Here is a 27,966-nt window from a genome sequence, read left to right as displayed (position 1 = left end):
CACAACCATTGACTGAAATACTTTCACAAAATTTTAATGAGATGAATCTACAAATTTATGAAGGGCAGCCTTGATGAGTATGTGGGAAGGGAATAAATAGGCAGGTTTTTCACAATATTCTACAACAAACCATATCTTTACAGTCACACAATTGACAGATGCAAATGCAGACAAGGCCCCAAAGTATACTTATTATTTGTGGATTATCAAAATCATTTGCCTTCAAAGTCTCCTTCAGTGGGCTACCTCATATGCATGTATCAAAGTCTTGTGAGAGTCCTTGAGAAGGATGTAACAATGGAGATAACGTTACCCAAAGACCTTTGGATTATGAATATCAAGGGAGGGATACAACAGGGAGAAATATTCTTGTTGATAGTTGGATTGTATTTGGGAAATTATTCTTAACTTTTAATGACTTCAACCTCTCTCTGAACTAAATGGGCTCCCTGAGCCCCTCACCTAAGTTCTTCTGAACCAAAGGTCCATGTACTTAACTGAGAAGGACCAGATACACTAAGACCAGTTAGGTCAGGCTGCCCTGGATTGAGGAATAGAAGTAGAAGATTAATTAACCTGCTAGGGAGCCCAACTAACAAGGCCCAGGGGGAGGTTGAGATTCTAAAAATTTCTGACTAGTTCCCCTGTAATGAGACCGAGGGGAGGTGGCCTCAACGGTTTTGTTCTTTCCTTAGCTTATGGTGCTCCCAGGAGCACTATAGGAGAGGGAGTCCTAACCAGACATGTGCTGTGGCAAGGGACCTTGTTAGCCAGGCTGGGCTAGAGTTGGGTTTCATTTCCCATTCCCTCTCTAAGGAGGTCCAATTTCTTCCTAAAATGCTAAACTGACCTTTTGTTTTCATGGCCATCCTTCATGTCCCAGGACCCTTCATTCTCTTCCATCCAGCCTACTATCAGAGAAGGATGTGAGATCACTTCTTCATCTTCTCCCTTGTCTGTTAATTCATTCAGCCAGCAGACTGGCAGTGACTTTAGGGCAATAAGTCTAGACCCCAAAATTTTAAAGAGGAGGTGGATGAGGCTGAGGGAGGGATATGGACTGGCTCAAGGTCACAAAGTTGTCATTGTTTAGTTGTGTTTGTGACCCTATGTAGGGTTTTCTTCACAAAGATACTGGAGTGATTTGCCATTTCCTTCTCCAGCTCATTTTACATATGGGGAAACTGAGGCAAACAGGGTGGAGTAACTTGCCCAGGGTCACATAACTAATAAGTATCTGAGGCCAGATTTTAACTCTGTGACTCCAGATCAGTGCTCTATCTCTTGCGCCACTTAGCTGTCAAGGTTGAAAAGTCCTGACTTCTATATTCAGGGCACTGTGCTGGACACACAGAAGACAGAAGAGAAGTCAGACTTGTCTAGTAGGGCAGATAAGACAGGTACACAAATAGTTTGTGGAGGATGATAAATGCCTTATGAAAGGTCAGGACGGTGCTGTGAGGGTTCAGAGGGGGAAGATTCCAAGGAACCATAGGAGTCAGAGTTGCACCCTCTAAGTCTTAGTCACCCTCTAAGCCTAACCACCCCCTCCAATTTACAGAACAGACTGAGGGTCCCAGAGAGAAAGGAACTAGTCTAAAGTTAGTAGTAGATTGGAGAGCTCAGGGATGACCCTCTATGAAGCTGAGACCAATAGTTTACCCTCCAGAATGCTTTGGCAGACCAGCACCTCCTCTTAGCCGTCTTGTTGACCTGCTCAGTCTGGTTCGCCATGGGTCCCGTCCTTCAATGAGGAGGGTCGAGAACTGGACATCATTTGTGCTGCCTTCCCCCTGCCTCATCAGTCCCCTTGGCTCCCCAGCCTGCGTCCCACAACCCGTTTGATTGCAGCCTTGACTTCTTTGTTTCGGAGTGTGTAAATGAGTGGATTGAGTAGCGGTGTGACAGCTGTGTAGAGCACGGCCACAACACGGTCCTGGGACAGGGTGTGTCGCGAGCGGGGGCGCAGGTACATGAAGCCAGCGCAGCCATAGTGGATGACTACCACGGTCAGGTGCGCAGCGCAGGTGGAGAAGGCCTTTTGGCGGCCCTCGGACGAGTTGATGCGCAGCACAGCAGAAACAATGAGCACATAGGAGAGGAAGGTGAGGGTGAAGCAGCCCAGGACTAGGAAACCAGTAACGGCGAAGAGGAGGAGTTCATTGATGCGAACGTCTGAGCAGGCCAGCTTCAGCAAGGGCGCGATGTCGCAGAAGAAGTGCTGCACGCGCCGGCCCCGGCAGAAGATCACGCGAGTCATCATGACCACGTGCAGCAGCGAGTGGAAGAAGCCGATGGACCAGATGAGGCCGGTGAGCGCCAGGCAGAGGGGCCGCGTCATCAGCAGCGGGTACCGCAGGGGGCTGAAGATGGCTAGGTAGCGATCGAAGCCCATGAGTGTGAGCAGCATCGCCTCGGTGCTTCCTAGGAAGTGGAAGAAAAACATCTGGGCGAGGCAGCCCTGGCGTGAGATGGCCTGTGCCACGGCCAGGAAGTTGGTGAACATCTTGGGCACGGTAGTGGAGGAATAGAAGATGTCAATGAAAGAGAGGATACTGATGAAGAAGTACATAGGGGTGTGCAGCGGCTGCTCGGTCCAGATCACCAGCATGATGGTCACATTGCCCACCACATTGGCCGAGTAGATGAGGACAAAGATGACAAAGAGAAAATTCTGTAGGTCCGCTGAGTCTGAGAGTCCCAGCAGCAGAAACTCAGTCACCAGCGTCTCGTTGCCCTTCATCTCTCTAAGCCCGAGCCAGGGCACGTGATTCTGAGAGGATAGAAAGGTCAGGAGCCTGGGGGCCTAGCGAGGGATAACTCCGCTCCAACTCTGCCCTCTGTCTCCTTTTCAGTAAAAGGCAGGTTGGCCTCCATGATTCCCCCAGCTCTCTCCCAGCTCTCTACTCACTCTTCACTTATTTCTTCGAGTCACTTTCTTCCCCTAATGGACATAATCTCCTAACCTTCCCCTTATAGCCTCCTACTGAGAAATTTACCTTTTCCTGGAAGCCTTCCCTGATTTGCCCCGTGTAGCACTGATTGATTACTCCCTTCCTTGGAGAGTTTCCCCACACTCTTTGCAAATGAAACTATGGCCTGGGGACAAATCTAGTTCTGCTGCTGTGACTTCAGACTGCTCCATGAACATCTCCCCTCTCATCTCTAAGAGGCATTTGGAGAAGATGATTTCTATCCCTTTCATCTCTGAATCCTATTAACCGTTATTAAGAGGGCACAAACTCAGTCTGATAACTTAGTATTGATTTATCTCAGTTGGAGGTCCATGACTCATTGCCTAAAATGTGTTGTTCTGTTAGGCCCCTACTAGCCCAGATTCCCAAAGAGCCTGAAAGCCTGGAGCATCTCAGAGTGAACCCAGTAAGATGAGATTTCATAGCTACAAATGCAAAATCTCAGATTGGAGTTACTGAAGCCATTTTCAAGCCCAAGGCAGGGGAGGTTTGGCTAGAGAGAAGTTTGCCTGAGATAGATCTGGGAGATTCAGGGAATGGCAAATTTGGGATGAGGCAGTCAACAGGGAGGGGGATCTTGGGCTTCCTTGATAGAGATTGAGTTTTTAGGCAAAGGGAGGTGGGGGGAGAAAGGGTCCCTTAGCATCCTTGGCCCTGGTCAAATCGTATCCGACATATTTTGTTCATTTCTGGGGGCCACAGTGTTAGAAGGACTTTAAATCCATTTTAGATGAGAGACAATGAAAGGAACTGGGACATTTAGCCTGCAGAAAAGGAGGCTCAAGAGGGACATGAGGGCTGCATTCAAGTCCTTGAAAGGTATCTTGTGGAAGAGGGATTAGCCTCCTTCTGGTTGGGCTCTGAGAATAGAACTAGGGATATTAGCTGCAAAGAAGCCAGTGCCTACCCATGAGAGTCTTCCCAAAGCAGAATGACCCTCCTCTGAAGGTTGGCAGGGGATGGGAAGGGTCTTCCCAAAAACCTAAATGGCTTCTTCAGGGTGGAATGGTGTGAATGGAATTCTTTTGCAGGTACAGAATAGACCAGCTGCTTCCATGGACAGAACAGGAGCACCAGAAGGGCCTCAGAGGTCTCCAGTCCACTCCAGACCTGAATGAGAATCTCATTTCCCACCTCCCTTACAAGTGGCCATCCTGCCTTGGTGTAGAGACCTCCAGCAAGGGGGAAGCTACTTCTTTACAAGGTAGTCCATTCTGCCCGGGGAAGACTTGAAGGATCAGGAATGTGGCTCTTGGCAACTTCTACTTGTTGCTTGTGTATTCACTTCTCTGGGACCAGGCAGAAAGATTCTACTCCCTCCTCCAGGGGATAGCCCTTGATGTCCAAGATAGCTTCCAGTCCTCCCTTGGATCTTCTCTTCCTTAGTCCAAATACCCCTATATAAACTTGTGGCATAAACTTGAATGCCTCCACTTTTTCGATTGACTTCCTCTGGATCCTCTCTGGCTTCTTTCTGTCCTGTTCAAAATGTAGTGCTCAGAAGCAACCAGGATTCTCTAGATGTATCTGAACAGGGAAGGAAAGATTGGAAATACCCCTTTCCTAACCCTGGACACTGTACCTTCCTTCCTGCAGGCCGACATGGCATTGAGAAGCATTATAATATATCGCATGGTAGGATGCTCTCCAAGACAGGCAGCCCTGGCTCAAGTCCAGTCCTTTGCACATACTGGGCATCACCCTCTGGTCAAGTATCTTAACCTTTCCATGCCCTAGACAGCACTCTAAGTCCAGAAGATGCGGAACAGCTGGTGGTCTGTGTTGGTCGAGTGAGTTTCCTAACCAAAAGTCTCTCCCTTTACCAAGGAAATTAAAAAATAAATTAGCTCTCTTGGGTGCCGTCATACTGTTGACTTGTACTGACAGTGTTGACTTGCAGTTTCCTAAGACCCCCAGACCTTTTTCAGTTGAATTGCTAACCATGTCTAAACTGTCTTGTATTTGTGAAATGGATTTTTTGGACCCAAGGAAAAGTTTTTACCTTTAGCCTTATGAAACTTCACCTTGCTCCATTAGATCCAGTCTTGATATAAGGAAATGTTTCCTAAGAGTTGGAACTGACCAACAGTGCAATTGGCTGTCTTGGGAGGTAGAGGGCTCTTTCTTACTTCTTTTTGTTCAGTATTTTCAGTCATGTCTGACTCTTCATGACCCCATTTGGGGTTTTCTTGGCCAAGATGTTGAAGCAGTTTGCCATTTCCTTCTCCAGCTCATTTTACAGATGAGGAAATTGAGGCAAACAAGGTGAAGTGATGTGGCCAGGGTCACACAGCTACTAAGTGTCTGAGGCCAGATTTGAACTCTGGTAGGATAAGTCTTCCTGACTCCAGGCCTTCCCTACTAGAAGTCATCAAATACAGGCTAGAGGACCCCTTTACACAGATATCCTTTGTCACTTCTAGAAAGAATACCTATTCTTCATCCTGGTATTTGTAGTCCTCCAAAATCTGCCTCTGGATTACTTTGCCAAGTTTCATGCCCATCACTTTTCCCCATACATTCCATGCTCTCCTTGCCAATCCTCAGTCTCTTGTCCCATTATCTCCTACCTACAGACCTTTGCACAGGCTCTTTCCACATGCCTGGCATTCATCCCTTCACCAGCTTGGAGGCTCCAGATACACACTACCTCTTTTGGGAAACCTTTCCTGATCTCTCTACTGTCAATATTCCCATCTTCCTCAAATGTTCTTGTTTGAAATGGCGTATGTGTGTGTGTGTTGTGTGATTGTGTGTTTGTGTGTTCATGATGTGTGTTGTGTATGTTCTGTGTGGTGTGTGTATGTATGTGGTGTGTTATATGTGTGTGTTGTGTGTATATGTGTGTAAGTGTATGTGTATGTGTGTTGTGCATGTGTGTGTATATGTGTGTGGTGTGTGTGTGTGTGTGTGTATGTGTGTGTGGTGTGTGTGTGTTGTTCCTCCAGGAGAATGGAAGCCCCTTGAGGGCAAGGCAGCTTAACTTTTGTCTCTGTGTCCCTAGCACTTAGCACTGTGCCTGGCACACAGTAGGCAGTTGATGAGTTCTTGTTGAATTGGATTGGAATGAGATTATTTTTCAAGTGTGAGTCAGGCCTGGTGCCCTTTAAGGCTGAGATTCTGGGGAACCTGAAATCAGCAGATCCATTCCATTTACAAATGGGATGGGGGAGGGGTTCAGTAAACTTGAGTTTGGTTTTAGGCTCTGACATGACTTGAGCACCTTTGCACAAGTCATATGGCATATCTGGGACTTAGTTTCCTCATCTGTAAAGTGGGGGAGCAGGGCTTAATGGTCCAAAAGGCCCTCTCAGCCAGAAGCCTGTGACCCATCTTGGTGTCTCCCCAGGCTAATCCCAGACCCCCACATGTTGTGGTCCCTTAGGAAACATTTGTGAAATCAGAAATGATAACAGCTTCAATTGCAAAGTGCCTTCTTCCCAACAGTGCTGTGAACCAGTTAGTATAAGTAGTGCTAAAGCATTTTATAGGTGAGAAAACAGAGGCACAGAGGAGGTAAGGGATTTGCCCAGGGTTATTTTAGAAGTAAGAGTTGGAGCTAGCTTCAAATTCAGTCCTTCTGACCCCAGGGCTAGGGCTGGATAGGAAGATAGCAAAGGCCTTTCCTTGGGGACTCAAACGCGGGGGCAACTGGCCGGCTTACCAGACATATTGCTGTCACCAAACTGGAAGGAGCTATGACTGGATCTGTATTCACAGAGATTTCAACAGACTAGAACTATGGGTCAAATTGATTAAGATGGAATTGAATAGGGATAAATGTAAAGTCAAAAAAGTAAGTATAGGATGGGGGAGAACTAACTGGCCAGCACTCTATGTGGGAAAGACTTGACATTTTAGGGAGTGATTTTAGAAACAATGGTCACTGACATTTAAGTTATTTCAAGGGTCATAGAAAAAAAAATGCTACAAAATGTTAGAGTGCACTAATGGAGTACCCAAGGCAAAAGCCTTAGGATAACAGAGTAGAAAAGGCTTCGTCTCCAGAGTCAGAAGGCCTGGGTGAACAGCCAGAATGGCTCTTTGGGTGAGGCAGCCTCTCTTGGACTCAGTTTCTTCATTTGTAAAAGGAGAGGATAGGCAGATGATCTATCTGTACCCTGCTCACATCACATCTGGGGGCAGGTCCTCAGTTCTTAGGAAAGGACACCAACAAATCAGGGCACACATTAAAGACAGTGGCCACATGGGCAAAGGGACAGGAAGTCAAGCCATGGTAGGACTGATTGGAGGGAATGGGGAGGGTTTTGCCTGGACACAAGATGGGGAGGGGGTCATGATGTCTAACTTCAGATATACGAAGGGTCTTCTCCTCAGTCTTAGGGGGCAGAATGAAGACCAGTGACTGACAGAAGGGAGACATTTCTCACCACTGAAGCTGTCTAAGCTGAGGCACTGAGCTCCCCACCACTTGAATACAGGTGGAAGTGTAGGTCATGCAGGCATGAAAGGCAGAACAAAAGTCCCGGTCTGGTCCAGTTCATGCTTTTCCAGTCCAGGGAAGAATGACCCAGAGTAGGCATGGAAAATAGGTGGGTGGTGGGATGTGATGGAGCCTCCCCACAAGCCCAGCATAGAGCATTGGTACCTAAGAGGGTCTGGGCTGGGAGGCAGGGAGAATCCTGAGCTTTAACCATGGCTCACCCCCATGTGCACCATGGCAGGCCCTGGCTTGGCTTCTGGAGAGGGAGATCCTGGCTACATCTCTACATAGAATGAGTCTCTGGATGCAGAAAGATGAATGTCCATGGGGACAGAAAGATGAGATCCCTTGGGGAGCCAGGAGGACACTGTCACATTACCTGGCGTCTCCCCTCTTGGAACCTCTCTCTGTCTCTGCCCAAGCCCACTTGGAGATGGGGGTGGTTCACCAGATGATTTTTAGGTCACTTACAATCCTGAGGAGGCTCCCCAACTTGTCAAGCCCTCCACAATCTTGTTACAACCTTCATTTCCATGGTCCTGCCCTGGTTCCACTCTGTGATTCAGTCAGGCTGCCCATTCAGCCATTCCCTCTCTGTTCTCCAGGTATTTGCAAAGGGTGTGGCCCCTTCCACCTGTGACCTGCAATGCCCTCCTTTCTCACTTCTACCTCTTAGAATCCAAGCTCACTCAGGGGCCACCTCCCACAGGAAACCTTTCCTGGACTCCTAATTGTTAACTGAGGATCTCTCCAATCTTAATGACCTGGATACACCTCACAGCATTCCCTCCTCCATCCTCTAGGCCCAAGACTTTATATATCTAGCTCCTGTCACCGTGCCTTATATATCATAGGTGCTTAATATGGGTTTATTGCAACAAACCGAATTGTCCCCCCACCTCCCACCAAAATCACCACCTTTCTGACCAGAGCCCAGAGAGCTGAGTAGCCCAGGTTTTTATGGGGGAAGGAATATGGAAGCCCTATCTGCTCATTCCTGATTGGAGTTTGGGCTTCTTGCCTTAGCTGCATTTCTGCATCCCCTTGCTCCTCAGCCAGGGTCAGGCTGCTGACCACTGGGACCAGGAGGTCCCTTCCCTAGGGACCCCCCAGGAATGTGGTTAGGATGGAAAGACCCAACAAATCTGGAGCTGACAGATCTAGATTAAAATCTCTTACTAGCTACACGGCCTTGCTAAGTCACATCTACTTCCTGTGCCTCAGTTTTCCATCTACCACAAGAGGATTGAACAAGATGCTATCTTCTAGATCTGACATTCTCTGGCTGGATGACTGGCTGGGATGTAGGGGGAAGAGGAGCCAGGGAGGGTGAGGGAGGCCTCCTTAGGCCATGAACACTGTCTATCCTTGACCTACTCCTCCCAACCCCCATGATGCCTTAGCTTGAGCTAACCACTGGTTGGACTTTGCTATGGAACTCAGGCTCCAGGGCTCAACAGAATCACCTACCAGGCTCTTAACTCTTCCTAAGTCTTCAGAATTGGCTTTGTCTGATCTGTGTGGTGTTAGGGTTAGAGTTTAGGATCTGATCATAGGAGGCTTGAGTTCTTATGTGATGTCTGCTGGTTTAGGCACCCCTCTCACTTCTAAGCTCCCATGAAATACAAGGAACTTCCCTAGTTCCATGAGGAAAAGGGCAGAGTGTGCTCAGGACAGTGCTAGGCACCATGTGTGTCCCAGGCATAAGGGTGTAGCTACTCTTTGTCCTTCCTGGGAGATCTCAGCTGGAGACCCAAGGGCATACCAGTGAGCTGCTCAGAGTAGGACAAGATACCTTCTCTCTTGGGGGGTGGGGTGGGAAATGTCAGGAGTGCCGGAGAATGAAGTCAGTTCCACACTGTCCCAAGTGACCCACACCTACAGCTACACAGCTGTAGCAGCTCCATTTTACAGGTGCAAAACTCAAGGTTTCAAGAAAGGTTCTGTTCTCCTAAGGTTGTCCAGTAAAGTTAATGGAAGATGTCTGACACTTAGCTAGGAGGGATCCCATGTTGTAGTGGGGATGACTGCTGAAGTCCCTGGCAACTCTCAATTCCATGGTTCTGTGATTCTGTGCTGGGAACCCAGGTCTCTAACCCCTAGTTTGAAAGACTATCATGGGGGCAGCTAGCTGGCATGGTGGATAGAGCTCTAGCCTTGGAGTCAGGAGGACCTGAGTTCAAATCCAGCTTCAGACACTTGACACTTACTAGCTGTGTGACCCTGGGCAAGTCACTTAACCCCAATTGCCCCACCAAAAAGCAAAAAAAAAAAAGCAAAAAAAAAAACAAAAAAAACCAACAACCCCCCAACCCCCCCCCCAAAACATCATGGGAATGAGGCATTAGACTCAAAACACTGGAGGCAAAAGGGATTGCAGGAATCATCCCAACCCCACTTCTCATTTTTTTTTTTTTTTTGGTGGGGAAATGGAGGTCTAGGGAGGAAAAACAGTGAATATGAAGTCCCACAGCTTGTTGGTGGACACTAGAGGGAGCTTTTGGGGAGTCAGATTTCAGTTCAATAAAAAGGAAGTCTAAAAGTGTCTAAAAGTGAGATGAGTGTCAATGTATATAGTGCCTTCATACACTGCATGGCAATAGTCAGAATCTTAGAGCTGAGAAGGGTCTCACAATCCAGCCCCCTTGTTGTATAGAAAACTGAAGCCCCCAAACATGCAGAGAGTAAAGCTCTAAGCAAGCTGAGTATTGGTGCCTGCTGGTGAGGCAGGGGGGAAATCCCAATTCCCAGACTAGGGAGGAGTAGGGCACTTCTCTTTGGGTCTTAGCTTCTCCATAAGTACATTAAAGCCCCAGGGGTCTGAGGCAACAATGGGCTTGTACCAGACTGGCTTTCTTAGAAGGATGGAGGGACCAGGACACTTACCTTGTATTTCTATCTGACCGTCTGTGTGGTTCCAGGGCTGGAAACTCAGAGATAAAAGATGGGGCTTCCTTTCATCTTCCCATCCTGAGCTCTGAGGGCCCCTAGGCTGAGGTTCAGGGTGGGGCATATGAAGGAGGAGCTGCCTAGGGAGAAGAGGCTCTGGGTTCCCCTGGGGAAGTAGGGTGATTGTTTACCAAAGAAAAAACTTCTAGGGAGCTAGTCTCTATGGAGTCTGCTGGAGCCAGGAGAGGGGACAATTAGGCTCTGTAGAAAGTCTCAAATGCTACCTCTAGAGAAACCTCTCCAAAGAGCCCCATGGAATGATTCTTCTGGGTATTAAAGGTGTCTTCTGTAGAATCAGACTCTTAGATGGGGAAGTACAACCCTGTCCCTATTTTGCAGATGAGAAAACTGAGTTTCAAAGAGAGGAAGGGACTTGCCCAAGGTGATGCAGGTAGTGGGTGGTGGAACTGAGCTTCCAATTCTAACTTCTAACCCTAACTTTTATTCTGCCACAGGGTCACAGTCTTTTGTGCAGCCTGTAGATTTGGAGGACAATTGGAGTTAGGTGAATAATTTTCTCAGTCGAACTGCAGACCTTTCCATTCATGCTCTCTGTCCTCACTGATTCAGCCAGTGGGATGGGGTGGGGTGGGAAGGTGACCCCCACTCTGATCAGACACAGTGGCTCTTACACATACCCATGTACTTCTTCAAGCCTTGGGCAAGGCTGGGGAAGATAGAGACCTGCCATGTTAGCTGCTTGCTAGGAGCTGAGTGATCCCCAAGAGGGCTTTGCAGAATCTAACTCAAGGGTGGGGTAAAAGGACCACAAGAAGCCCAGCACTGGAGGCCTCCAGTCCAACTGGAACCTACCCAGGAAAGGCTTCTACAACACTGCCCCCAAGGGGTCATCCCACTTCCTCTTGAATTCCAGTGATGAGGAGCTCAGTGCCTCAGCTTAGACAGCTTCAATGGTGAGGAATGTCTTCGTCCCGTCAGTCACTGGTCTTCATTCTGCCCCCTAGGACTGAGGAGAAGACCCTTCATATATCTGAAGTTAGACATCATGACCCAGGCAAAACCCTCCCCATTCCCTCCAATCAGTCCTACCATGGCTTGACTTCCTGTCCCTTTGCCCATGTGGCCACTGTCTTTAATGTATGCCCTGATTTGTTGGTGTCCTTTCCTAAGAACTGAGGACCTGCCCCCAGATGTGATGTGAGCAGGGTACAGATAGATCATCTGCCTATCCTCTCCTTTTACAAATGAAGAAGCTGAGTCCAAGAGAGGCTGCCTCACCCAAAGAGCCATTCTGGCTGTTCACCCAGGCCTTCTGACTCTGGAGACGAAGCCTTTTCTACTCTGTTATCCTAAGACTTTTGCCTTGGGTACTCCATTAGTGCACTCTAACATTTTGTAGCATTTTTTGTTTCTATGACCCTTGAAATAACTTAGATGTCAGTGACCATTATTTCTAAAATCACTCCCTAAAATGTCAGGTCTTTTTCACATGGAGTGCTGTCCAGTTATGACTCCCCCATCCTATACTTACTTTAAAAATTTTTTTAAATTTATTTTTAGTTTTCAACATTCTCTTCCATGAGATTTTGAGTTCCAAATTTTCTCCTCATCTGTCCCCTCCACCCTCCCCAAGAGAGTGTGCAATCTGATATAGGCTCTACATATACATTCATATTGAATCTATTTTCACATTAGTCATGTTGTAGAGAAGAATTAGAACCAGTGGAAGAAACCATGAGAAAGAAGAACAAACAAACATAAAAAGAGAGATCAAATAATGTGCTTTCATCTGCATTCAGACTCCATAGTTCTTTTTCTAGACGTGGACAGCATTTTTCATTGTGAATCCTTTGGAGTTGTCTTGGATCCTTGCATTACTGAGAAGAGCTAAGTCTATCAAGGTCAGTCATCGAACAACTTGGCTGTTACCATGCACAGTGTTCTCCTGGTTCTGCTCACTTCACTCAACATCAGTTCATTTAAATCTTTCCAGGTTTTTCTGAAGTCTGCCTGCTCATCATTTCTTATAGCACAATAGCTATACTTACTTTTTTGACTTTACATTTATCCCTATTCAATTCCGTCTTAATCGATTTGACCCATAGTTCTAGTCTGTTGAAATCTCTGTGAATACAGATTCAGTCATAGCTCCTTCCAGTTTAGTGACAGCAATAAGTCTGGCAAGCCGGCCAGAGAGGACGAGGGGACCACCCTCTCATCTCAAGGGCTTTCTAGTTTAGACCTCAGAGCTCCCTCCATAGGGGCTTAGGATATTCAATAAGAATGAGCCTGCTGCCCTGGCCCTGGTCAGATCACATCTGGAAAACAGGCTTCCATTCTGGGTACCACAGCTCAGTAAGGAGGTTACTGCGGATCTGGGGAGTTGCCAGTTGGGTTTGGAAATAACTTCCTAGGAATAAATCAGAATTTGAAGAACAGAAGACTGGGGATGGGCATGAGAGCTTTCTTCAAGTGTCCAGAGGACTTTCACTGAAAGGCAGGACATATTTGTTTTTTAGAAAGTGAATTTTACTTCTCTTTTCCCTGCTAAGCCGAGAAGAAATGGAAGTTACCAGGAAGACATCCCTCTCTATGTCTTCCTCTACCCTCCCAAGGTATTTCGAGAGTAGATGAGTGTTTGCCTCACTTCTGTGTTCACTGTAAACTAAGTGAAGCCAGGGATGCCCGGGTTAGTACAACAAACAGGAACTCAATTGAAAGCAATGAAAAAACAGAAAAACACTTCAAGAGCCGAGCCAGCCAGAAGTCGAACCTGGAATCTTCTGATCCGTAGTCAGACGCGTTCTCCATTGCGCCACTGGCCCTAGACGTTCTGTACATCTCTCACGAGGGCGCTGCTGAATGCAAAGTCTGGGCCTTTGGGCCCAGCATCTCTGCCCGCCCCAGACCCAGGCCACGCCCCGCAGAAAGCAGCGTCAGCACCACGATCAGGGCCCCGCGCCTAGGCCCAGCCTCTTGTGCCCCTCAGACTCTCTCTACGTCCTGGATTCCGATCCTGAGGCTCCCCGTCCGATCCAGGATGCTGCCTAGAGGACGCAGGACCGGAATCGCCTGGATCGGGATCCCGCCCCTGGCCGACTCTAACCCTAACCCTAACCCATCCCCCTCCTCCTTAACAGACTCAGCTGTGGGGTCTCATGGGCCGCTGGACGACGCTGGGGCCCCCTTGGATCAGGATTCTCGTGGGTCCCGCCTAGCCTCTGGCTCCCTGACTCCAAGCCCACACCCAGCTGCCCCGCGGGGTCGTCGGAGCGCCACGCCCAGCCGGCTCTCTAGTCTGAGGACCGTCCGGTCCGCCGCGAAGCCCGAGCACGGACCCTTCCCCTACTCCGGCCCGACCCAGAAAGGAGGAGGGTAACCCTAACTGCGCACGGGAAGGGCTGCAGCCTCCGTCGGGCCGCCGTCTCCGCTGGAGCCCGACTGGAGCCCGACGGAGGCTCCAGGGCTCGTTTCCCCTGCGGGCGTGGCCCCCCTCCGAGGTCGGGAGCCGGCCTGTGGACCACGCGGTGACCCGTCCAGCTCCCGGGCGAGCCTACCCCCTTGGAACGCCAACAGAACCGGCTCCCGCCGCGGGGCCAAGGCTCAGTCGTTTACTGAGCGTCCGACTCTTGGTGACCCCATTTAGGGTTTTCTCGGCCAAGATACTGGAGTGGTCTGCCGTTTCCTTCTCCAACTCATCTTACAGAGGAGGAAACTGAAGGGTGAAATGACTCGCTCAGGGTCACACAGCTAATAAGAGTCCGAGGCCTCAGGAAGACTCCAGGTCCGACATTCTAACCTCTGCTCACATTAGACGTCCCGGAGGGCCTCCGATGGGAGGGGGCGGTAGTTGCAAGGACTTCCCTCCTCCCCCACAGCGCGCATTTAGGAAGCCTTCCAGGACCTGTCCACCGCCGCGCAGACCTGAACCCCAAGAAAGCCCAGAAGGCCATTCATGGCTAGACAGGTCGTTCTGGGGGTGCTGGGGGACCGCGCCTGCCCCCTTCCCGCTGCTTGCTTCGGGGACTCTTCTTTCTTTGGGGCTCATTTATTCCGATTTCGGTTTTGACGCTTTAAAATTCCACCCCCCCTCGCCCCTCCCTCCCACCCCCAGACAGGGCCACTGAGCCGGAGACGCCGTGGGTCCCACACGCCTCCGCCTCTTCTCTAGGACTCCTGGGCTCACTGTCTTTTTCTCGTCCCCTCTCCCTTCTGTTTCTATCGCTGTGTCTCCTTTGCAAGTTCCTGTCCCCTCATCCCCATCCCCCAGCACTTAGTAAGCGCCTACTGTGTGCCAAGCCCCGGACTGGGAGCAGACGCAAGCCTGGCCTCGCGGAACTTCTCTTCCATCCGGCGAGAGGCATAAGGCGTGAGAAGTACGTCCCTAGTGGGCCCAGAGCGGGGACAAAGCCACGACAGCGGGAGGTGGCAGGACAGGAGCTCGGGAGACTCGGGGAGCCACGAGCTGGGCGTGCTCGGGAGGCCGAGGATAAGACAGAGGGCCTGGGAAGGGAAAGGGTTGTCGGCCGTCAGGATGGCCGAGAGGTCTAAGGCGCCAGACTCAAGCGTGAGCTTTCCCTGTGCTCGGGAGCCTTCTGGTCTCCGTGTGGAGGCGTGGGTTCGAATCCCACTCCTGGCAGCTGTCTGCTTTTGGCGCGGGGTCTGGCACGGCGTACTGGGGTGGGCGGCGCGGCCTCTCGCTGTGCCAGCCCTTAGCCGCGGGATCCTCGGCCGTGCGCCCCCCAGGCCTGACACGGGATCTCCTGAACAGCTCCGGCGAACCTCCTCCCGGCCCCGAGGTGGCTGCAGCCACTTCCACTGCCCCTCTAGTTCCTGGTTCCTCACAGCCATTTTCTAAAGCTGATGAGCAGGCTGGGGAATGTGCTAAGGCGTAGAACCCAAGCACCGGCTTCCCATGCGCTCTTCAGGTACCAATCTGCCTTCAGACGCTCAAGCTAATTAGGAGAGGGGGTGGGGTGGCGTAGGAGTTGGAGGCGGGGCTTTAGTGCCAGGGTTAGGGGTCGTCCTCCACAATTGCAGTTGTCTTCAAAGTCTTTCCATTGCCTGTCCCCTGGTCTGCTGGCTGCCACTCTCCCTGCAGAAGCAGAGAAGACAGAGCATTCCCGAATCCCATTTTGTAGATTCGTTTTCGTTTTCTGGGTTACCTCTATAGATGAGGTCCACCCGAGCCCTAAAGAGCTGTCCCAGGAGACAAAGGGCAGGGGATGTCCTACACCTCCATTCCCACTCTGGCAAGTCGTACCCTGCCCACTCTGCTTTTACGAGAGATTGGCCACCCTGAAAAGTCCGGGGCGAGGAAGATGTGATGAGTGTGGAGGCGACCATTCCACAGTCATTTCTGGGTTGGCCCAGGGCTGTTCCCTCTCTCCTGGCTGCACCAAGGCTTGATCTATCCCTTCCCAGACCCTAGACCAGCTCTGGGCTCTCCCTCATCTTTCTTCGCTGAACCGAGGTCGGCATCCAGAGCTGGTGGCTTCCCCAGCTTCTGTCCCTGCTCTCGCTATCTGGTCACAACCTGTGTTCTGCCTTAGGTTTGCTCAATCTTCCTCCTTAGTGGAGCGCCTTTTGCTGCCTGAGGCCCTTTAAATGATGCCTCCCGGGGAAGGGACCTGACACCCTGCCGTGCTTCTGCCTCTCCAGTTCACTGCCCAGAGCTTCGTGGGGAGTCGTTGTTTTCGAGATTCGTTTTTGGAAGGGCTTCCTCACCTTGTGGGTGCCCTGTCCCTCTTTGACGGCACTCTCGGAAGCCTAGGGGTCATTTTCTCAATCCAATCCAATCCAATCCAAGAAACATTAAGCACTTGTTCAGTAGTTCAGTTGTGTTTGGCTTTTCGTGACCTCATAAACCATAGCACGCCAGGCACTTTTATCCTTCACTATCTCTCCAAGTCTGTCCAAGTTCGTATTCACTGTTGCCATAACACTATCTACCTATCTCATTCTCTGCCACCCCCTTCTCCTTTTGCCTTCAATCTTTCCCAGCATCAGGGTCTTTTTTGAGTCCTATCTTCTCATTGCTGGCCAAAGTATTTAAGCTTTAGCGTCAATATTTGACCTTCCAATGAATAACCTGAATTAATTTCTTTGAATATGGACTGATTTGACTTCCTTGCTGTCCCAGGGACTCTCAAAAGTCTTCTCCAGCACCACAGTTCCAAGGTGTCAATTCTATGGTGCTCAGCTTTCCTTATAGTTCAACTTTCACAGCCATACATTGCAACTGAAAAAAAAACAAAAACAAAAACAAAACAATACCATAGCTTTGACCAAATATAACTTTGTCAGCAAAGTGATGTCTCTGCTTTTTAGCCTGCTGTCCAGATTTGCTAAAGCTTTCCTTCCAAGGAGTGACTTTTAATTTCATGACTGCAGCTGTCTGCAAGGATCTTTGAGCCCAAGAATAGACAATCTGACACTGCTTTCATTTTTTCCATTTCTTCTCCTATTTGCCAGGAAATGATGGGACTTTTGCCAAGATATTAGTTTTTTAAAGCTTCAAAGGGCAGCTAGGTGGTGCAGTGGATAGAGCACCGGCCCTGACGTCAGGAGGACCTGAGTTCAAATGTGGCCTCAGACCAAACACTTGACACGTACTAGCTGTGTGACCTTGGGCAAGTCACTTAACCCCAATTGCCTCGCCAAAAAAAAAATAAAGCTTCAAGTCAGTTTTTACCCTTTCTCATCCTCATTAAGAGGCTTTTGAATTCTTCTTCATTTTCTGTCATCAGAGTGGTATCATCCAAATATCTGAGATTATTGATAATTTCTACCAACAACCTTAATTCTGACTTTCGATTCATTTGGCTTGGCATTTTGAATGACATACTCTGCACATAAGTTAAACAAATAACAATATAATAAGATATAATACAATATAATAATAAGATGCCTTGTCATACTCCTTTCCCAATCTTAAATCAACCAACTGTTCTATATTTGACTCTAACTAACACTGGTGGGCTCTCCCTACACATGGAGGGCCTACTCTCTAGCCTTACAGAAGTAAAGAAGTGGGTTCAGTTGACTATAGATTCTTCAGGATACAAGTAAGATGATCTGGTATTCCCATCTCTTTGAAGATTTGCCACATTTTGTTGTGATCCATATAGTCAAAGGTTTCAGTGTAGTCATTTACACAAAAGTAGATTCTCTCCCCCTCCCTGGAAATCTCTTGCTTTCTCCATAACTCAGTGAATATTGGCCATTTGGTCTCTAGTTCCTCTGCCTCTTTGAGAAGCAGCCTGCTCTTCTGGTAATTCTCAGTTCACATATTACTGAAGACCAGCTTGCGGAATCTTAAGCATCACCTTTATGGCATATGAAATGAGCACAGTTGTTCAGTAATTTGAACATTCCTTAGCATTGCTCTTCTCTAGGACTGGGACATAAACTGATCTTTTCCAGCCCAGTGACCTCTGCTGAGTTTTCCAAATTTGCTGGCATATTGAGTGCAGTACTTTAACAGCATCATCTTTGGGGGTTTTAAATAGCTTAGCTGGAATTCCATCACTTCCACTAGCCTTATTGTTAGCAATGTTTTCTAAGGCCTACCTGACTTTATTCTCCAGGATGTCTGGCTCTAGATCAGTAACCATACTATTGTGGTTATCAGTTATATTAAAATCTTTCTTGGAAAGTTCTTCTATGTATTCTTGCCACCTCTTCTTAATCTCTTCTACTTCTGTTAAGTCCCTACCATTTTTGTCTTTTATCATGCCCATTTTTTGCATGAAATTCCCCTTGATATCTCTGTTATTAGACATATCATTGACCTGTTGTTAAATGCATACAATAAAATGCACAGGATTAATAAAGAAACAAATGTTTTAGAAATAGTTATAAAAACATTTTTAAATGCAAGTTTACTGACCTTAGGTAAAGTAAACAAAGTTGAGGCATTTATTTAAGTACTTACTGCATACCAGGAATTGTGCTAAGTGCTGGGGATACAAAAAGAAGAAAAACCACTGTGCCTGCCCTCAAGGAACTCACCATCTCCTAGGGAAGAACATGCACACAGCTATGTACAAACAATGATATAGAGAGGGTAAATGGGAAGTAGTCAGTAGAGGAGGATATGGAAAGGCTTCCTGTAGAAGGCAGGGTTTTGTTTAGGACTTGAAGAAAGACAGCAAAGCCAGGAGACAGAGTTGAGAGGCCAGGGAAAATGCCCAGGACTGGGAGCTACCAAGGAGGATGAACATAAAGGAGGTTGATTTCACTGGATTCAAGAGTAAGTAGAGGGGTGGAAGGTGTAAAAAGACTCAAAAGGTAGGAAGGGCCCAGATGGTAAAGGACTTTACAAGCCAAACAGAGGATTATATGCTTGATTTTGGAAGTAATACTGGAGCAGAACCATTGGAGTTTCCTGGGGGAGGTGGGTGACATGGTCAGATTTACTCTTTAGGAAAATGACTTTGTTTTTTATGGATTGGAATGGGGAGACTCTGGAGACAGGTAGACCTACCCACAGCTATTTCAATAGTCCAGGTGAGGCAATGAGGGTCTACCTTAGGATGGGGGCAATGCCAAAAGAGAGAAAGGGGCATATTGAAGAGAGCTGCAGAGATGAAATTGTCAGGCTTTGGCAACATTTTGGATGAGGGGGAGGGGTAAGAGACGGTGAGGAGTTGAGAATGACACCTAGGTTGGGAGCTTGGGAGACTGTAAGGATGGTGTTGCCCTCTATAGTAATAGGGCAGTTTGGAAGGGAGAACGATTTTTTGGGGAAGATGATGTGTCGAATTTCCGATATCTACTGGGACATTCAGTTGGAGATGGGACATTGGAGGTCAGCAGAGGGTATGGAAAAGTAGATCTGTTAGAATGTCAAGACTGACCCAATTCAGTTCCTCTAGCAGCATATGGACATGTTCAGTCCATGGGGATTTCACATTTAGAGAACCAGCAGCTAGGTTAGTGTCCAGTAACTGTCTGATTCTTAGCACCCTTTCCACTTTTCCTACCAAGGGAGTAAAATTTTATTAAGCACTTACAATGTGCCAGGTACTGTCCTAAGTACTTTACAAATATTATCTCACTTGATCCTTACAACAACCCTGGGAGGTAGGTGCTATTGTTATTCTTATTTTACAGATGAGGAAACTGAGGCAGATAGAAGTGATGTGACTTGCCCAAGTTCACATAGCTGGTTAGTGTCCAAGGCCGGCTTTTAACTCGAGTTTTCCTCAGGGCAGAAATGCCCATGATACAAACCTCATACACAAGCAAAGCTTAAAAGAAAAATAGATTTTGCTCACAAGATCAATTAGAATTCCTAGAGGAGATGGAGCACTAGTGTTAAAATGGTAGTTAAATGAAATAGAAGAGCCATGGAGGAGGGAATTGGGAAAAGAATGGACTGAAGAAGTTAATGCTTGTGAGAAACCACAAGGAATACTAAAACAAAGTGAAGAAGCTGAACAAAAATATAGGAGGTAATTCACTAGACTCCCTGAGGGCCAGCTAGGTGGTGCCATAGTGCACAGACAGCAAGCTGGGTCTGGAGTCAGAAAGACTCCTCTTCCTGAATTCAAATCCGGCCTCAGACACTTACTAACTGTATGACCCTGGAAAAGTCACCTATCCCTGTTTGCCTCAGTTTCCTCATCTGTAAAATGAGTTGGAGGAGGAAATGGAAAACATCTCCAGTATCTTGGCCAAGAAAACCCCAAATGTGATCACCAAGAGTCAGATGAGATTGAATTACTACCTGAAAGCCATGACCAAAAAAACATCCTGAACATCAGATCTCAAGAAATTATGAAAGAAAACTGCCCAGATCTCTTAGAACCAAAGACCAAGTGAGAAAAGAAAGAATCCACAGTAAATAAGTCTATTAAAAGAAAACTCAGGGTTTAGAATTGTGGGAAGATGGTTGAATATGGCAAGAAATTACCTGGCTCTCGCAGATTCCCCCGCCTCTAAATGACTTAAAATAATGCCTCAAAGTGACTTTTAGAAATAATTAAAAGGCAAGGTAGAGTAGTTGTCCAGCCTAAGATAACTTGTAAGTTAGTTAGGAAAGACCTGACCTCCTGTAGTGGTAGTGTGGCCTGACTGAAGTGCAGATATCTCTGGGCAGACACCATCAAGTCAACAAACAGCACGCTATGGCTTTGGGTGAGGAGGAGGAGGAGCACAGGCTTGTGAGTGCAGTCTCCAAGAGGGGTGTGGGCCCTACTGGCTGTGGTCGCTTGAAGGAGAGCAGAGGCCCTAGTTTCAGTTCCAGAGCACAAGGGCTAGCTGAGGCTTGTAGCTGCCTGAAGAGAAAGAGCGACTGTGGTGGTAGTGGTTCTGGGGCCCTGGTCAAGACTCAGGGGTAGAGAAGAGTACCTGAGGTCACTCACAGAACAAGGTGTGAGTGGTAGGAGCAGCGACCATGCTTGGCCTAGTATGATAACACACTGGAAGAACCAAAAAGTCAAAGACCCTCAGATAGACCCCTGAAAACAAGAGCATGAAAAACCTGAAGCCTGAGACATTATTCCCCATGCACTGAGAGCAGAACCTGACCCCAACATAAAGTTAGTAGTCAAGAAATAGGCTGTTTAGAAAAGCAAACAGAGAAAGAATCCAACCATAGATAGTTACTATGGTGACAGAGAAGATCAGGAATCAAACTCAGAAAAAGGCAATGAAGTTAAAACAACTACTTCTAAAGCTTCAAAGAAAAATGTAAAATGGTCACAAGTCCAAAAAGAGTTTTTAGAAGAACTTTAAAAGGATTTTAAAAAATCAAATAAGAGGGGTTGAGGAAAAATGGGGAGGAAGAAATGAGTAATACAAAAAAATCAAGAAAAGAAAGTCAACCAATTGGAAAAAGAGATCCACATACTCACAGAAGAAAATAACTCCTTTAAAAAATTAGAATTGGGAAAGAAAAGCTAATAACCTTACAAGACACCAAGAAAGAAAACAAAATCAAAAGAATGACATCATACTTCAAGAAATTATTAAGGAAAATAGCCCTGAAGTTTTAGAACTAGAGAAAAATTAGAAATGGAAAAAAATCCATAGATCATGGCCTGAAAGAGAACCCCAAATGAAAATTCATGGGAACATTATAGTTGTTTCACAGCTCCCAGGTTAAGGAGAAAATATTACAAGCAACTAGAAAGAAACAATTTAAAAATTGTGGAGCTACAGTTAGGATAACACAAGATTTAGCAGCTTCTACATTAAAAGACCAAAGGGCATGGAATATGATATTCTGAAGGACAAAGGAGCTGGGTTTGCAACCAAGAAAAACCTACTCAGCAAAACTGAATGTTATACTGCAAGGGAAAAAATGAATATTTAATACATTAAATGATTTTAAGGTATTCTTGAAGAAAGGACCACAACTGAACAGAAATTTTGACCTATAAGAATCAGGAGAAACACAAGAAGATAAACATGAAAAACTAATTATAAGGGATTTAATAAGGTTGAACTGTTTACTTCTTATGTCAGAAAATGTTATTTGTAACTCTTAAGAATATTATCATTACTAGGGTAGTTCCAGGGTAGTGGAGTGCAAGAGTATATACATAGATAAAAGGCTTGAGGTTGAGTTGATTATGATGGGATGATTCTAAAAAATAAAATAGGGTAGAAAGAAGTAAAATGGATCAAATTATCTCATACAAAGGAGGCATGAATGGAAGAACTATTACAGTGGAGGGGAGGATGGGGTGAAGGGCAGGCAATGTGGGAAGCTTATTCTCTTTTTTATTATTTTATTATTTTTAATTAATTAATTTTTAGTTTTCAACAATCACTTCCATAAGCTTTTGAGTTCTAAATTTTCTCCCCCTTCCTTCCCAAGATGGCATGCAATCTGATATAGGCTCTACATATACATTTCTATTAAACATATTTTCACATCAGTCATGTTGTAAAGAAGAATTAGAACCAATAGGAGGAACCACAAGAAAGAAGAAACAAAACAAAACAGAAGAAAAAAAAGCAAATAATATGCTTCCATCTGCATTCAGACTCCATAGTTCTTTCTCTGGATGTGGATATCATTTTCCATCACGAGACTTTTGGAGATGTCTTAGATCCTTGCATTGCTGAGAAGGGCTGAGTCCATCAAAGTTAGTCATCGCACAATGTAGCTGTTACTGTGTACAATGTTTTCCTGGTTCTGCTCACTTCACTCAGCATCAGTCCATACAAGTCTTTCCAGGTTTTTCTGAAGTCTGCTTGTTCGTCATTTCTTATACCACAATAGTATTCCATCACATTCATGTACCACAATTTGTTCAGTCATTCCCTAATTGATGTGCACCCCCTCAATTTCCAATTCTTTGCCACCACAGAAAAAGCTGCTTTAAATATCTTTGTATGTGTGAGTCCTTTTCCCATTTTTATGATCTCTTTGGGATACAGCTCTAGAAGTGCTACTGCTGGGTCAAAGGGTATGCACATTTTGATAACCCTTTGAACATAGAGAACCTTATTCTCATCAAAACTGGGTCAAAGAGTGATTAATGCATACAACAAGTTGGGTATAAAAGACATCAACTTACAGAGAAATAGGAGGGCAATGGGATAGGATAAGAGAGGGACTCTCAGAAGGGTGTATGGATTAGGAAGGTAGTGGTCAGAAGTAATTTAGACTTTGAGAATGGATAGGGTAAGAAGTGAAAGAGGAGAGAGAAGGATAAACAGTGAGGAAAAATAGGATGGATGGGAATACACAACTAGTAATTATAACTTTGAATGTGAATGGGATGAACACACCCCTAAAACAGAAACAGATAACAGAATGGATCAAAACCCAGAACCCAACAATATGTTGTTTACAAGAAAACATTTAAAAATGAGACACATACAAAGACTAAGAATAAAGGACTGGAGTAGAATTTATTATGCTTCAGCTGATGTTAAAAAAGCAAGGGTAGCAATCATGATCTCAGAAAAAAATTAATGCTAAAATAGATTTAATTAAAAGAGATAATCAGGGAAACTGCATTAGTAATATCAGTACTAAACATATATGCACCAAATGCTATAACATCCACATTTATAAAAGGAAATGTAAATAAATTTTGGGTGGACATAGCAAAACTATAATAGTGGGAAACTTCAACCTTCCTCTCTCTGAACTAGATAAATCTAACACAAAATAAAGAACAAAGAAGTCAAAGATAATAATAGAATCTTCTAGAAGATAGCTGTGATAGATATATGGAGAGAACTGAATGGGAATAGAAAGGAATATATCTTTTTCTCAGCAGTACATGGAACTTTACAAAAATACATTAGGCCATAAAAACTTTACAGTTAAATACAGAAAAGGAGAAATATTAAATGCATCTTTTTCAGATCATAATGCAACCCTAGAGATTCAACTAAAAAGTTAGTTGAAACAATTAATAATTTTTAGCAAAGTAGCAGGATATAAAATAAACCCACACAAATTGTCAGCATTTCTATATATCACCAAGAAAACCCTGCAAGAAGAGAAAAGAGATATCCAATTTAAAATAACCAAAGGCAGCATAAAATACCTGGGAATGTACCTGCTAAGAAACCCAGGAACTACATGAACAGAATTACAAAACACTTTGTATGCAAGTAAAGTTAGATTTAAATAATTGGAGAAATATTAATTGTTCATGGATGAGCAGAACTAATATAATAAAAACAAAAATTCTATCTAAACTAATTTGCTTGTTCAATGCCATCTCAATTAAATTACCACAAAGTATTTTACTAAGCTAGAAAAAATAACAACAAAATTCATTCGGAGGAACAAAAGGTCAAGAATACCAAAGGAATTAAAGAAAAACTGTAAAGGAAGGAGGTTTAGCATTATCATAAAGTAGCAATTATCAAAACTATCTGGTACTGGCTTAGAAATAGAAAAGTGGATCAGAGGAACACAGAAGACATACAATATACCATAGAAAATTATTATAGTAATCTTGTGTTCGATAAATGTAAAGATTTTAGCTTCTATAATAAGAATTCTCTATTTGGTAAAAATCATTGGGAAAATTGGAAAACAGTCTGGCAGAAACCAGGTATAGACCAATATCTTACACCATTTACCCAGATAAGGTCAAAATGGATCCATGACCTAGACATAAAGGGAGATATCATAAGTAAATTAGAAGGACATGGATCATATTATCTATCATATTTATGGATAGAAGATTTTATGAATAAACAAAAGATAGAGAGCCATGTGAGATTTAAAATGGTTAATTTTGATTACATTAAATTAAAAAGGTTTGTACAAATAAAACCAATGTAGCCAAGATAAGAAACAAAGCAGAAAATTGGGACAAAATTTTTATAGCTAGTTTCTCAGATAAAGGTCTCATATCTCAAATACATAGTTAACTAAGTCAGATTTAAGAGAATATGAGTCATTCCCTCATTTAAAAGGGTATGAACAGGCAGTTTTTGGAAGAAGAAATCAAAGGTATATATAATTATATGAAAAAATGCTTTAAATAATTATTGATTAGAGAAATGCAAATTAAAACAACTCTGAGGCACCACTTCGCACTTATCAGATTGGCTAAAATGATTGAAGAGGAAAATGAAAAGTTGGAGGGGATGTGGAAAAATTAGGACACTAATACAGTGTTGGTGGAACTGTGAACTGATTCAACCATTTTGGAGAACAATTTGGAATTATGCCCAAATAGTTACAAAACTGTGTATTCCTTTTTACCCCGCAATACCACTATTAGGTCTGTTTCCCAAGGTGAATGGGAAAAAGGAAAAAGAACCTATACTTTCTAAAATTTTGATAGCAGCTCTCTTTCTGGTGGCAAAGAACTAGAAATTGAGGGGTGCCCATCAATTGGTGAATGACTAAACAGGTTGTGTTTTACAATCATGATGGAATACTACTGTGCTGTAAGAAATGATGAGCAGGTTGATTTTAGAAGAAAAAAAACAAGGAAAGACTTGCATAAAATAATCAAGAGTGAAATTAGCAAAACAGAGAATACTATATACAGTAACATGTCTGAAGAATAACTGTGAATAATTAAGTTATTCTGAGTGTTACATAATCAAATCAATTACAAAGGACTTATGAAGGAAGATGCTATTCACTTCCAGAAAAAGAACAGATACATGGAAATATGTGTTGTTTAGTTTCACATACATATATCTGTGTCAAATGGTGGCCTCCTATAGTTCGGGGGAGTGAAGGACAGAGCTTAATTTCAAAATGTAACAAAAACATTTTTTTAACTAAAAAAAGAAAGAAACCTCAACAGAAAAGAGAACTGACAAATATTATAGGAGATGTGGGAAAATTGGGTCACGAATGCACTGTTGTTGGAGTTGGGAACTGGTCCAGCCATTCTGGAGTCATTTGGAACTATGCCCAAAGGGCTATAAAATTGTGCATATATGTATGCATATATGACCCAGCAATACCACTACTAAATCTATCCCCAAAAACAGATCAAAGGAAAAGGAAAAGGACTCACATTTGCAAAAATGTTTATAGCAGTTCTTTTTCTGGTGTCAAAATAAATGGAAATGGAGAAGGTAACCATCAATTGGGGAATGGCTGAACAAGTTGTGGTATGTGATTGTGATGGAGTGATTGTGCTATAAGAAATAAGGAGGGGAATGGGTTCAGAAAAACCTGGGAAGAACTATATGAGCTGATGTAAAGTGAAGTGAGCAGAACCAGGAGAACATTGTACACAGTAACAGCAATCTTATGTCAATTAGCTACTCTGATCAAGGTAATGATCCAAGATAATTTTAAGGGATCGCTGATGAAAAATGCTGCCCCCACCTCCAGAGAGAGAATTGAGGAACTCTGAGTGCAGATTGAAGCATATACTCAAAAAAAAAAAAAAAAAAGGCAGCTTTGTTTTGTTTGTGTGTGTGTGTGTGTGTGTGTGTGTTGTCATTGTTGTTGTTGTTTTTGCAACATGGCTAATATGGAAATGTGTTTTGCTGCAGGAATGATTAATATCATATTGTTTTCCTTCTCAAGAAGGAAATATGATATGAAGGAGATATGAAGTAGAACCCCCTCTCAAGGGGGAAGGGAAAGGAAGGAAGGAGAGAATTTGGAACTCAAAAAATTTTTTAAATGAATGTTAATTTTTTTACATGTAATTAGGCAATATTTAACAAAATAAATAAAAATATATTAGAAGAGAAAAAGATAGAATCATCAAAATGAAGATACACTGGAACATTACAGACAAAATCCAGAGCTTGCTGAGGAAAGAGAAAATACTTTAAACAGCTGAGCCAGCCCTGGAGTCAGGAAGATCTGTGTTCAGATTTGACCCCGAACACTAGATGAGCGACCCTAGGCAGGTCACTTTACCTCTCCTTCTCAATTTCCTCATTTGGAAAATGGGGATAATAATAGCACCTACCTCCCAGGGTTGTTTTGAGGATCAAATGAGATAATATTTAGAAAGTGCCTGGCACACACTAGGTACTTGATAAAGGTTTATTCTCTTCTTCAGTAAAAAAAGGGATGTAAGTCCCCAAGAGCCACACAAGACTTAGCGGTTACCGTCATAACGGAGCGCACTGGGAAGCTGGAATGCGATATTCCCAAAGGCAAAAGATAGGTCTTAAAACTCAAACTGTGTATAACCCTACGTTGGGGTAGGGGTGGCAAGTGGACTTTTAATGAAATTAGAGACAATTCAAAGACTGGAGTTGTGGAGAAACTTTGAAATACAAGCGGCATTAAAGAGTGACCCAAGGTCAAGACTTTACGGGGACAAAGTGTTGCATTCTGATGGGGCGGAGAGGTAGTTTCAAGTGTCCCCCAAAGAACAGTGATGTTAGCAGGGGTCAGAAAGGGACCCTAATTTTACTGAGCGCTTGGGATTGAGGTAGAATTGGGGAGGCGTTATCTCCCATAATTGGGGGGGATGTAAACAGAAATATATACAAATGAGGAAGGGGTGAGGCGAAGAGTCTCTTGAACGAAACCCACTTCGAACTAATGTGGAGGGAGGGGGGCAAAGCCTAATTCTAAATGCACAGTAACAACAACAGAGACTCAAGGATAGTAACTAACCCCCTGACCCAAGTATTTAGAACATGGAGAAGGAGCCCCAGGACAGTATCAGGTCTGTCTCTTTTCTTTCTTTCCTTCCTTCCTTCCTTCCTTCCTTCCTAGGTGGGGAGGAGAGGCTGGTTCTCCGGAAAAAAAAAATCCAACCGCTCACCCCACTCTTTCCGCCGCCACACCGCCAGTGTCACTCAGCCCGAGACTGACTCCCGTTCATCATCACCCACAGTGATGTGTTGTAGGGGACCGAAAGAGTCTGGTTCTGCCTCGGGCCCCAGTCTCTGGAGCTCCCAGGAAGTCCCCAAGGCGCGGGCGGCCCCACGGATAACATTCACGACTCTCCCGGATTTGAGTTTACTGGGATAGGGTCCCTCGTCTTCATGGGAACGAAGGCGACAACTGGCGCCCATTGGTCTTCTAGATGACGTCAAAGTTAGCTCTGCTGAAGTAGGGGTGCCGATAGGTAGAAGTGTGTGCATGGGTCCCTGAACTCACACCCCCAGGACCTTAGGTGGACCCCTAGGCCTGGGGCTTGGGAGGAGGAAGGGGAAGCGACTGCAGCCACCTCGGGGCCGGGAGGAGGTTCGCCGGAGCTGTTCAGG

General features: G+C 45.2%; 1 protein-coding gene and 2 non-coding genes across 3 annotated transcripts; 1 reads left to right on the top strand and 2 right to left on the bottom strand.

The window, feature by feature from the left end:
- Nucleotides 1–1,801: 1,801 nt before the first annotated feature.
- Nucleotides 1,802–2,743, bottom strand: LOC114041633 (olfactory receptor 12D2-like). Its single transcript, XM_027860192.1, has one exon. It carries the CDS (start codon nt 2,741–2,743, stop codon nt 1,802–1,804), a length of 942 nt encoding a protein of 313 aa, XP_027715993.1.
- Nucleotides 2,744–13,081: 10,338 nt separating this feature from the next.
- Nucleotides 13,082–13,154, bottom strand: TRNAR-ACG. The gene has a single exon. It is a non-coding gene; the product is annotated as a tRNA-Arg (tRNA).
- A 1,703-nt stretch (nt 13,155–14,857) lies between these two features.
- On the top strand, nt 14,858–14,968 carry TRNAL-CAA. Its single transcript has 2 exons — nt 14,858–14,895; nt 14,923–14,968. It is a non-coding gene; the product is annotated as a tRNA-Leu (tRNA).
- The last annotated feature ends 12,998 nt before the right edge of the window (nt 14,969–27,966 follow it).

Source organism: Vombatus ursinus, unplaced genomic scaffold (genome assembly GCF_900497805.2).
Source record: "Vombatus ursinus unplaced genomic scaffold, bare-nosed wombat genome assembly UNPS02014176.1, whole genome shotgun sequence".
Taxonomy (NCBI): Eukaryota; Metazoa; Chordata; class Mammalia; order Diprotodontia; family Vombatidae; genus Vombatus; species Vombatus ursinus.
Note: the sequence above shows the minus strand (reverse complement) of the source record. Positions and strands in the feature narration are given on the sequence as shown.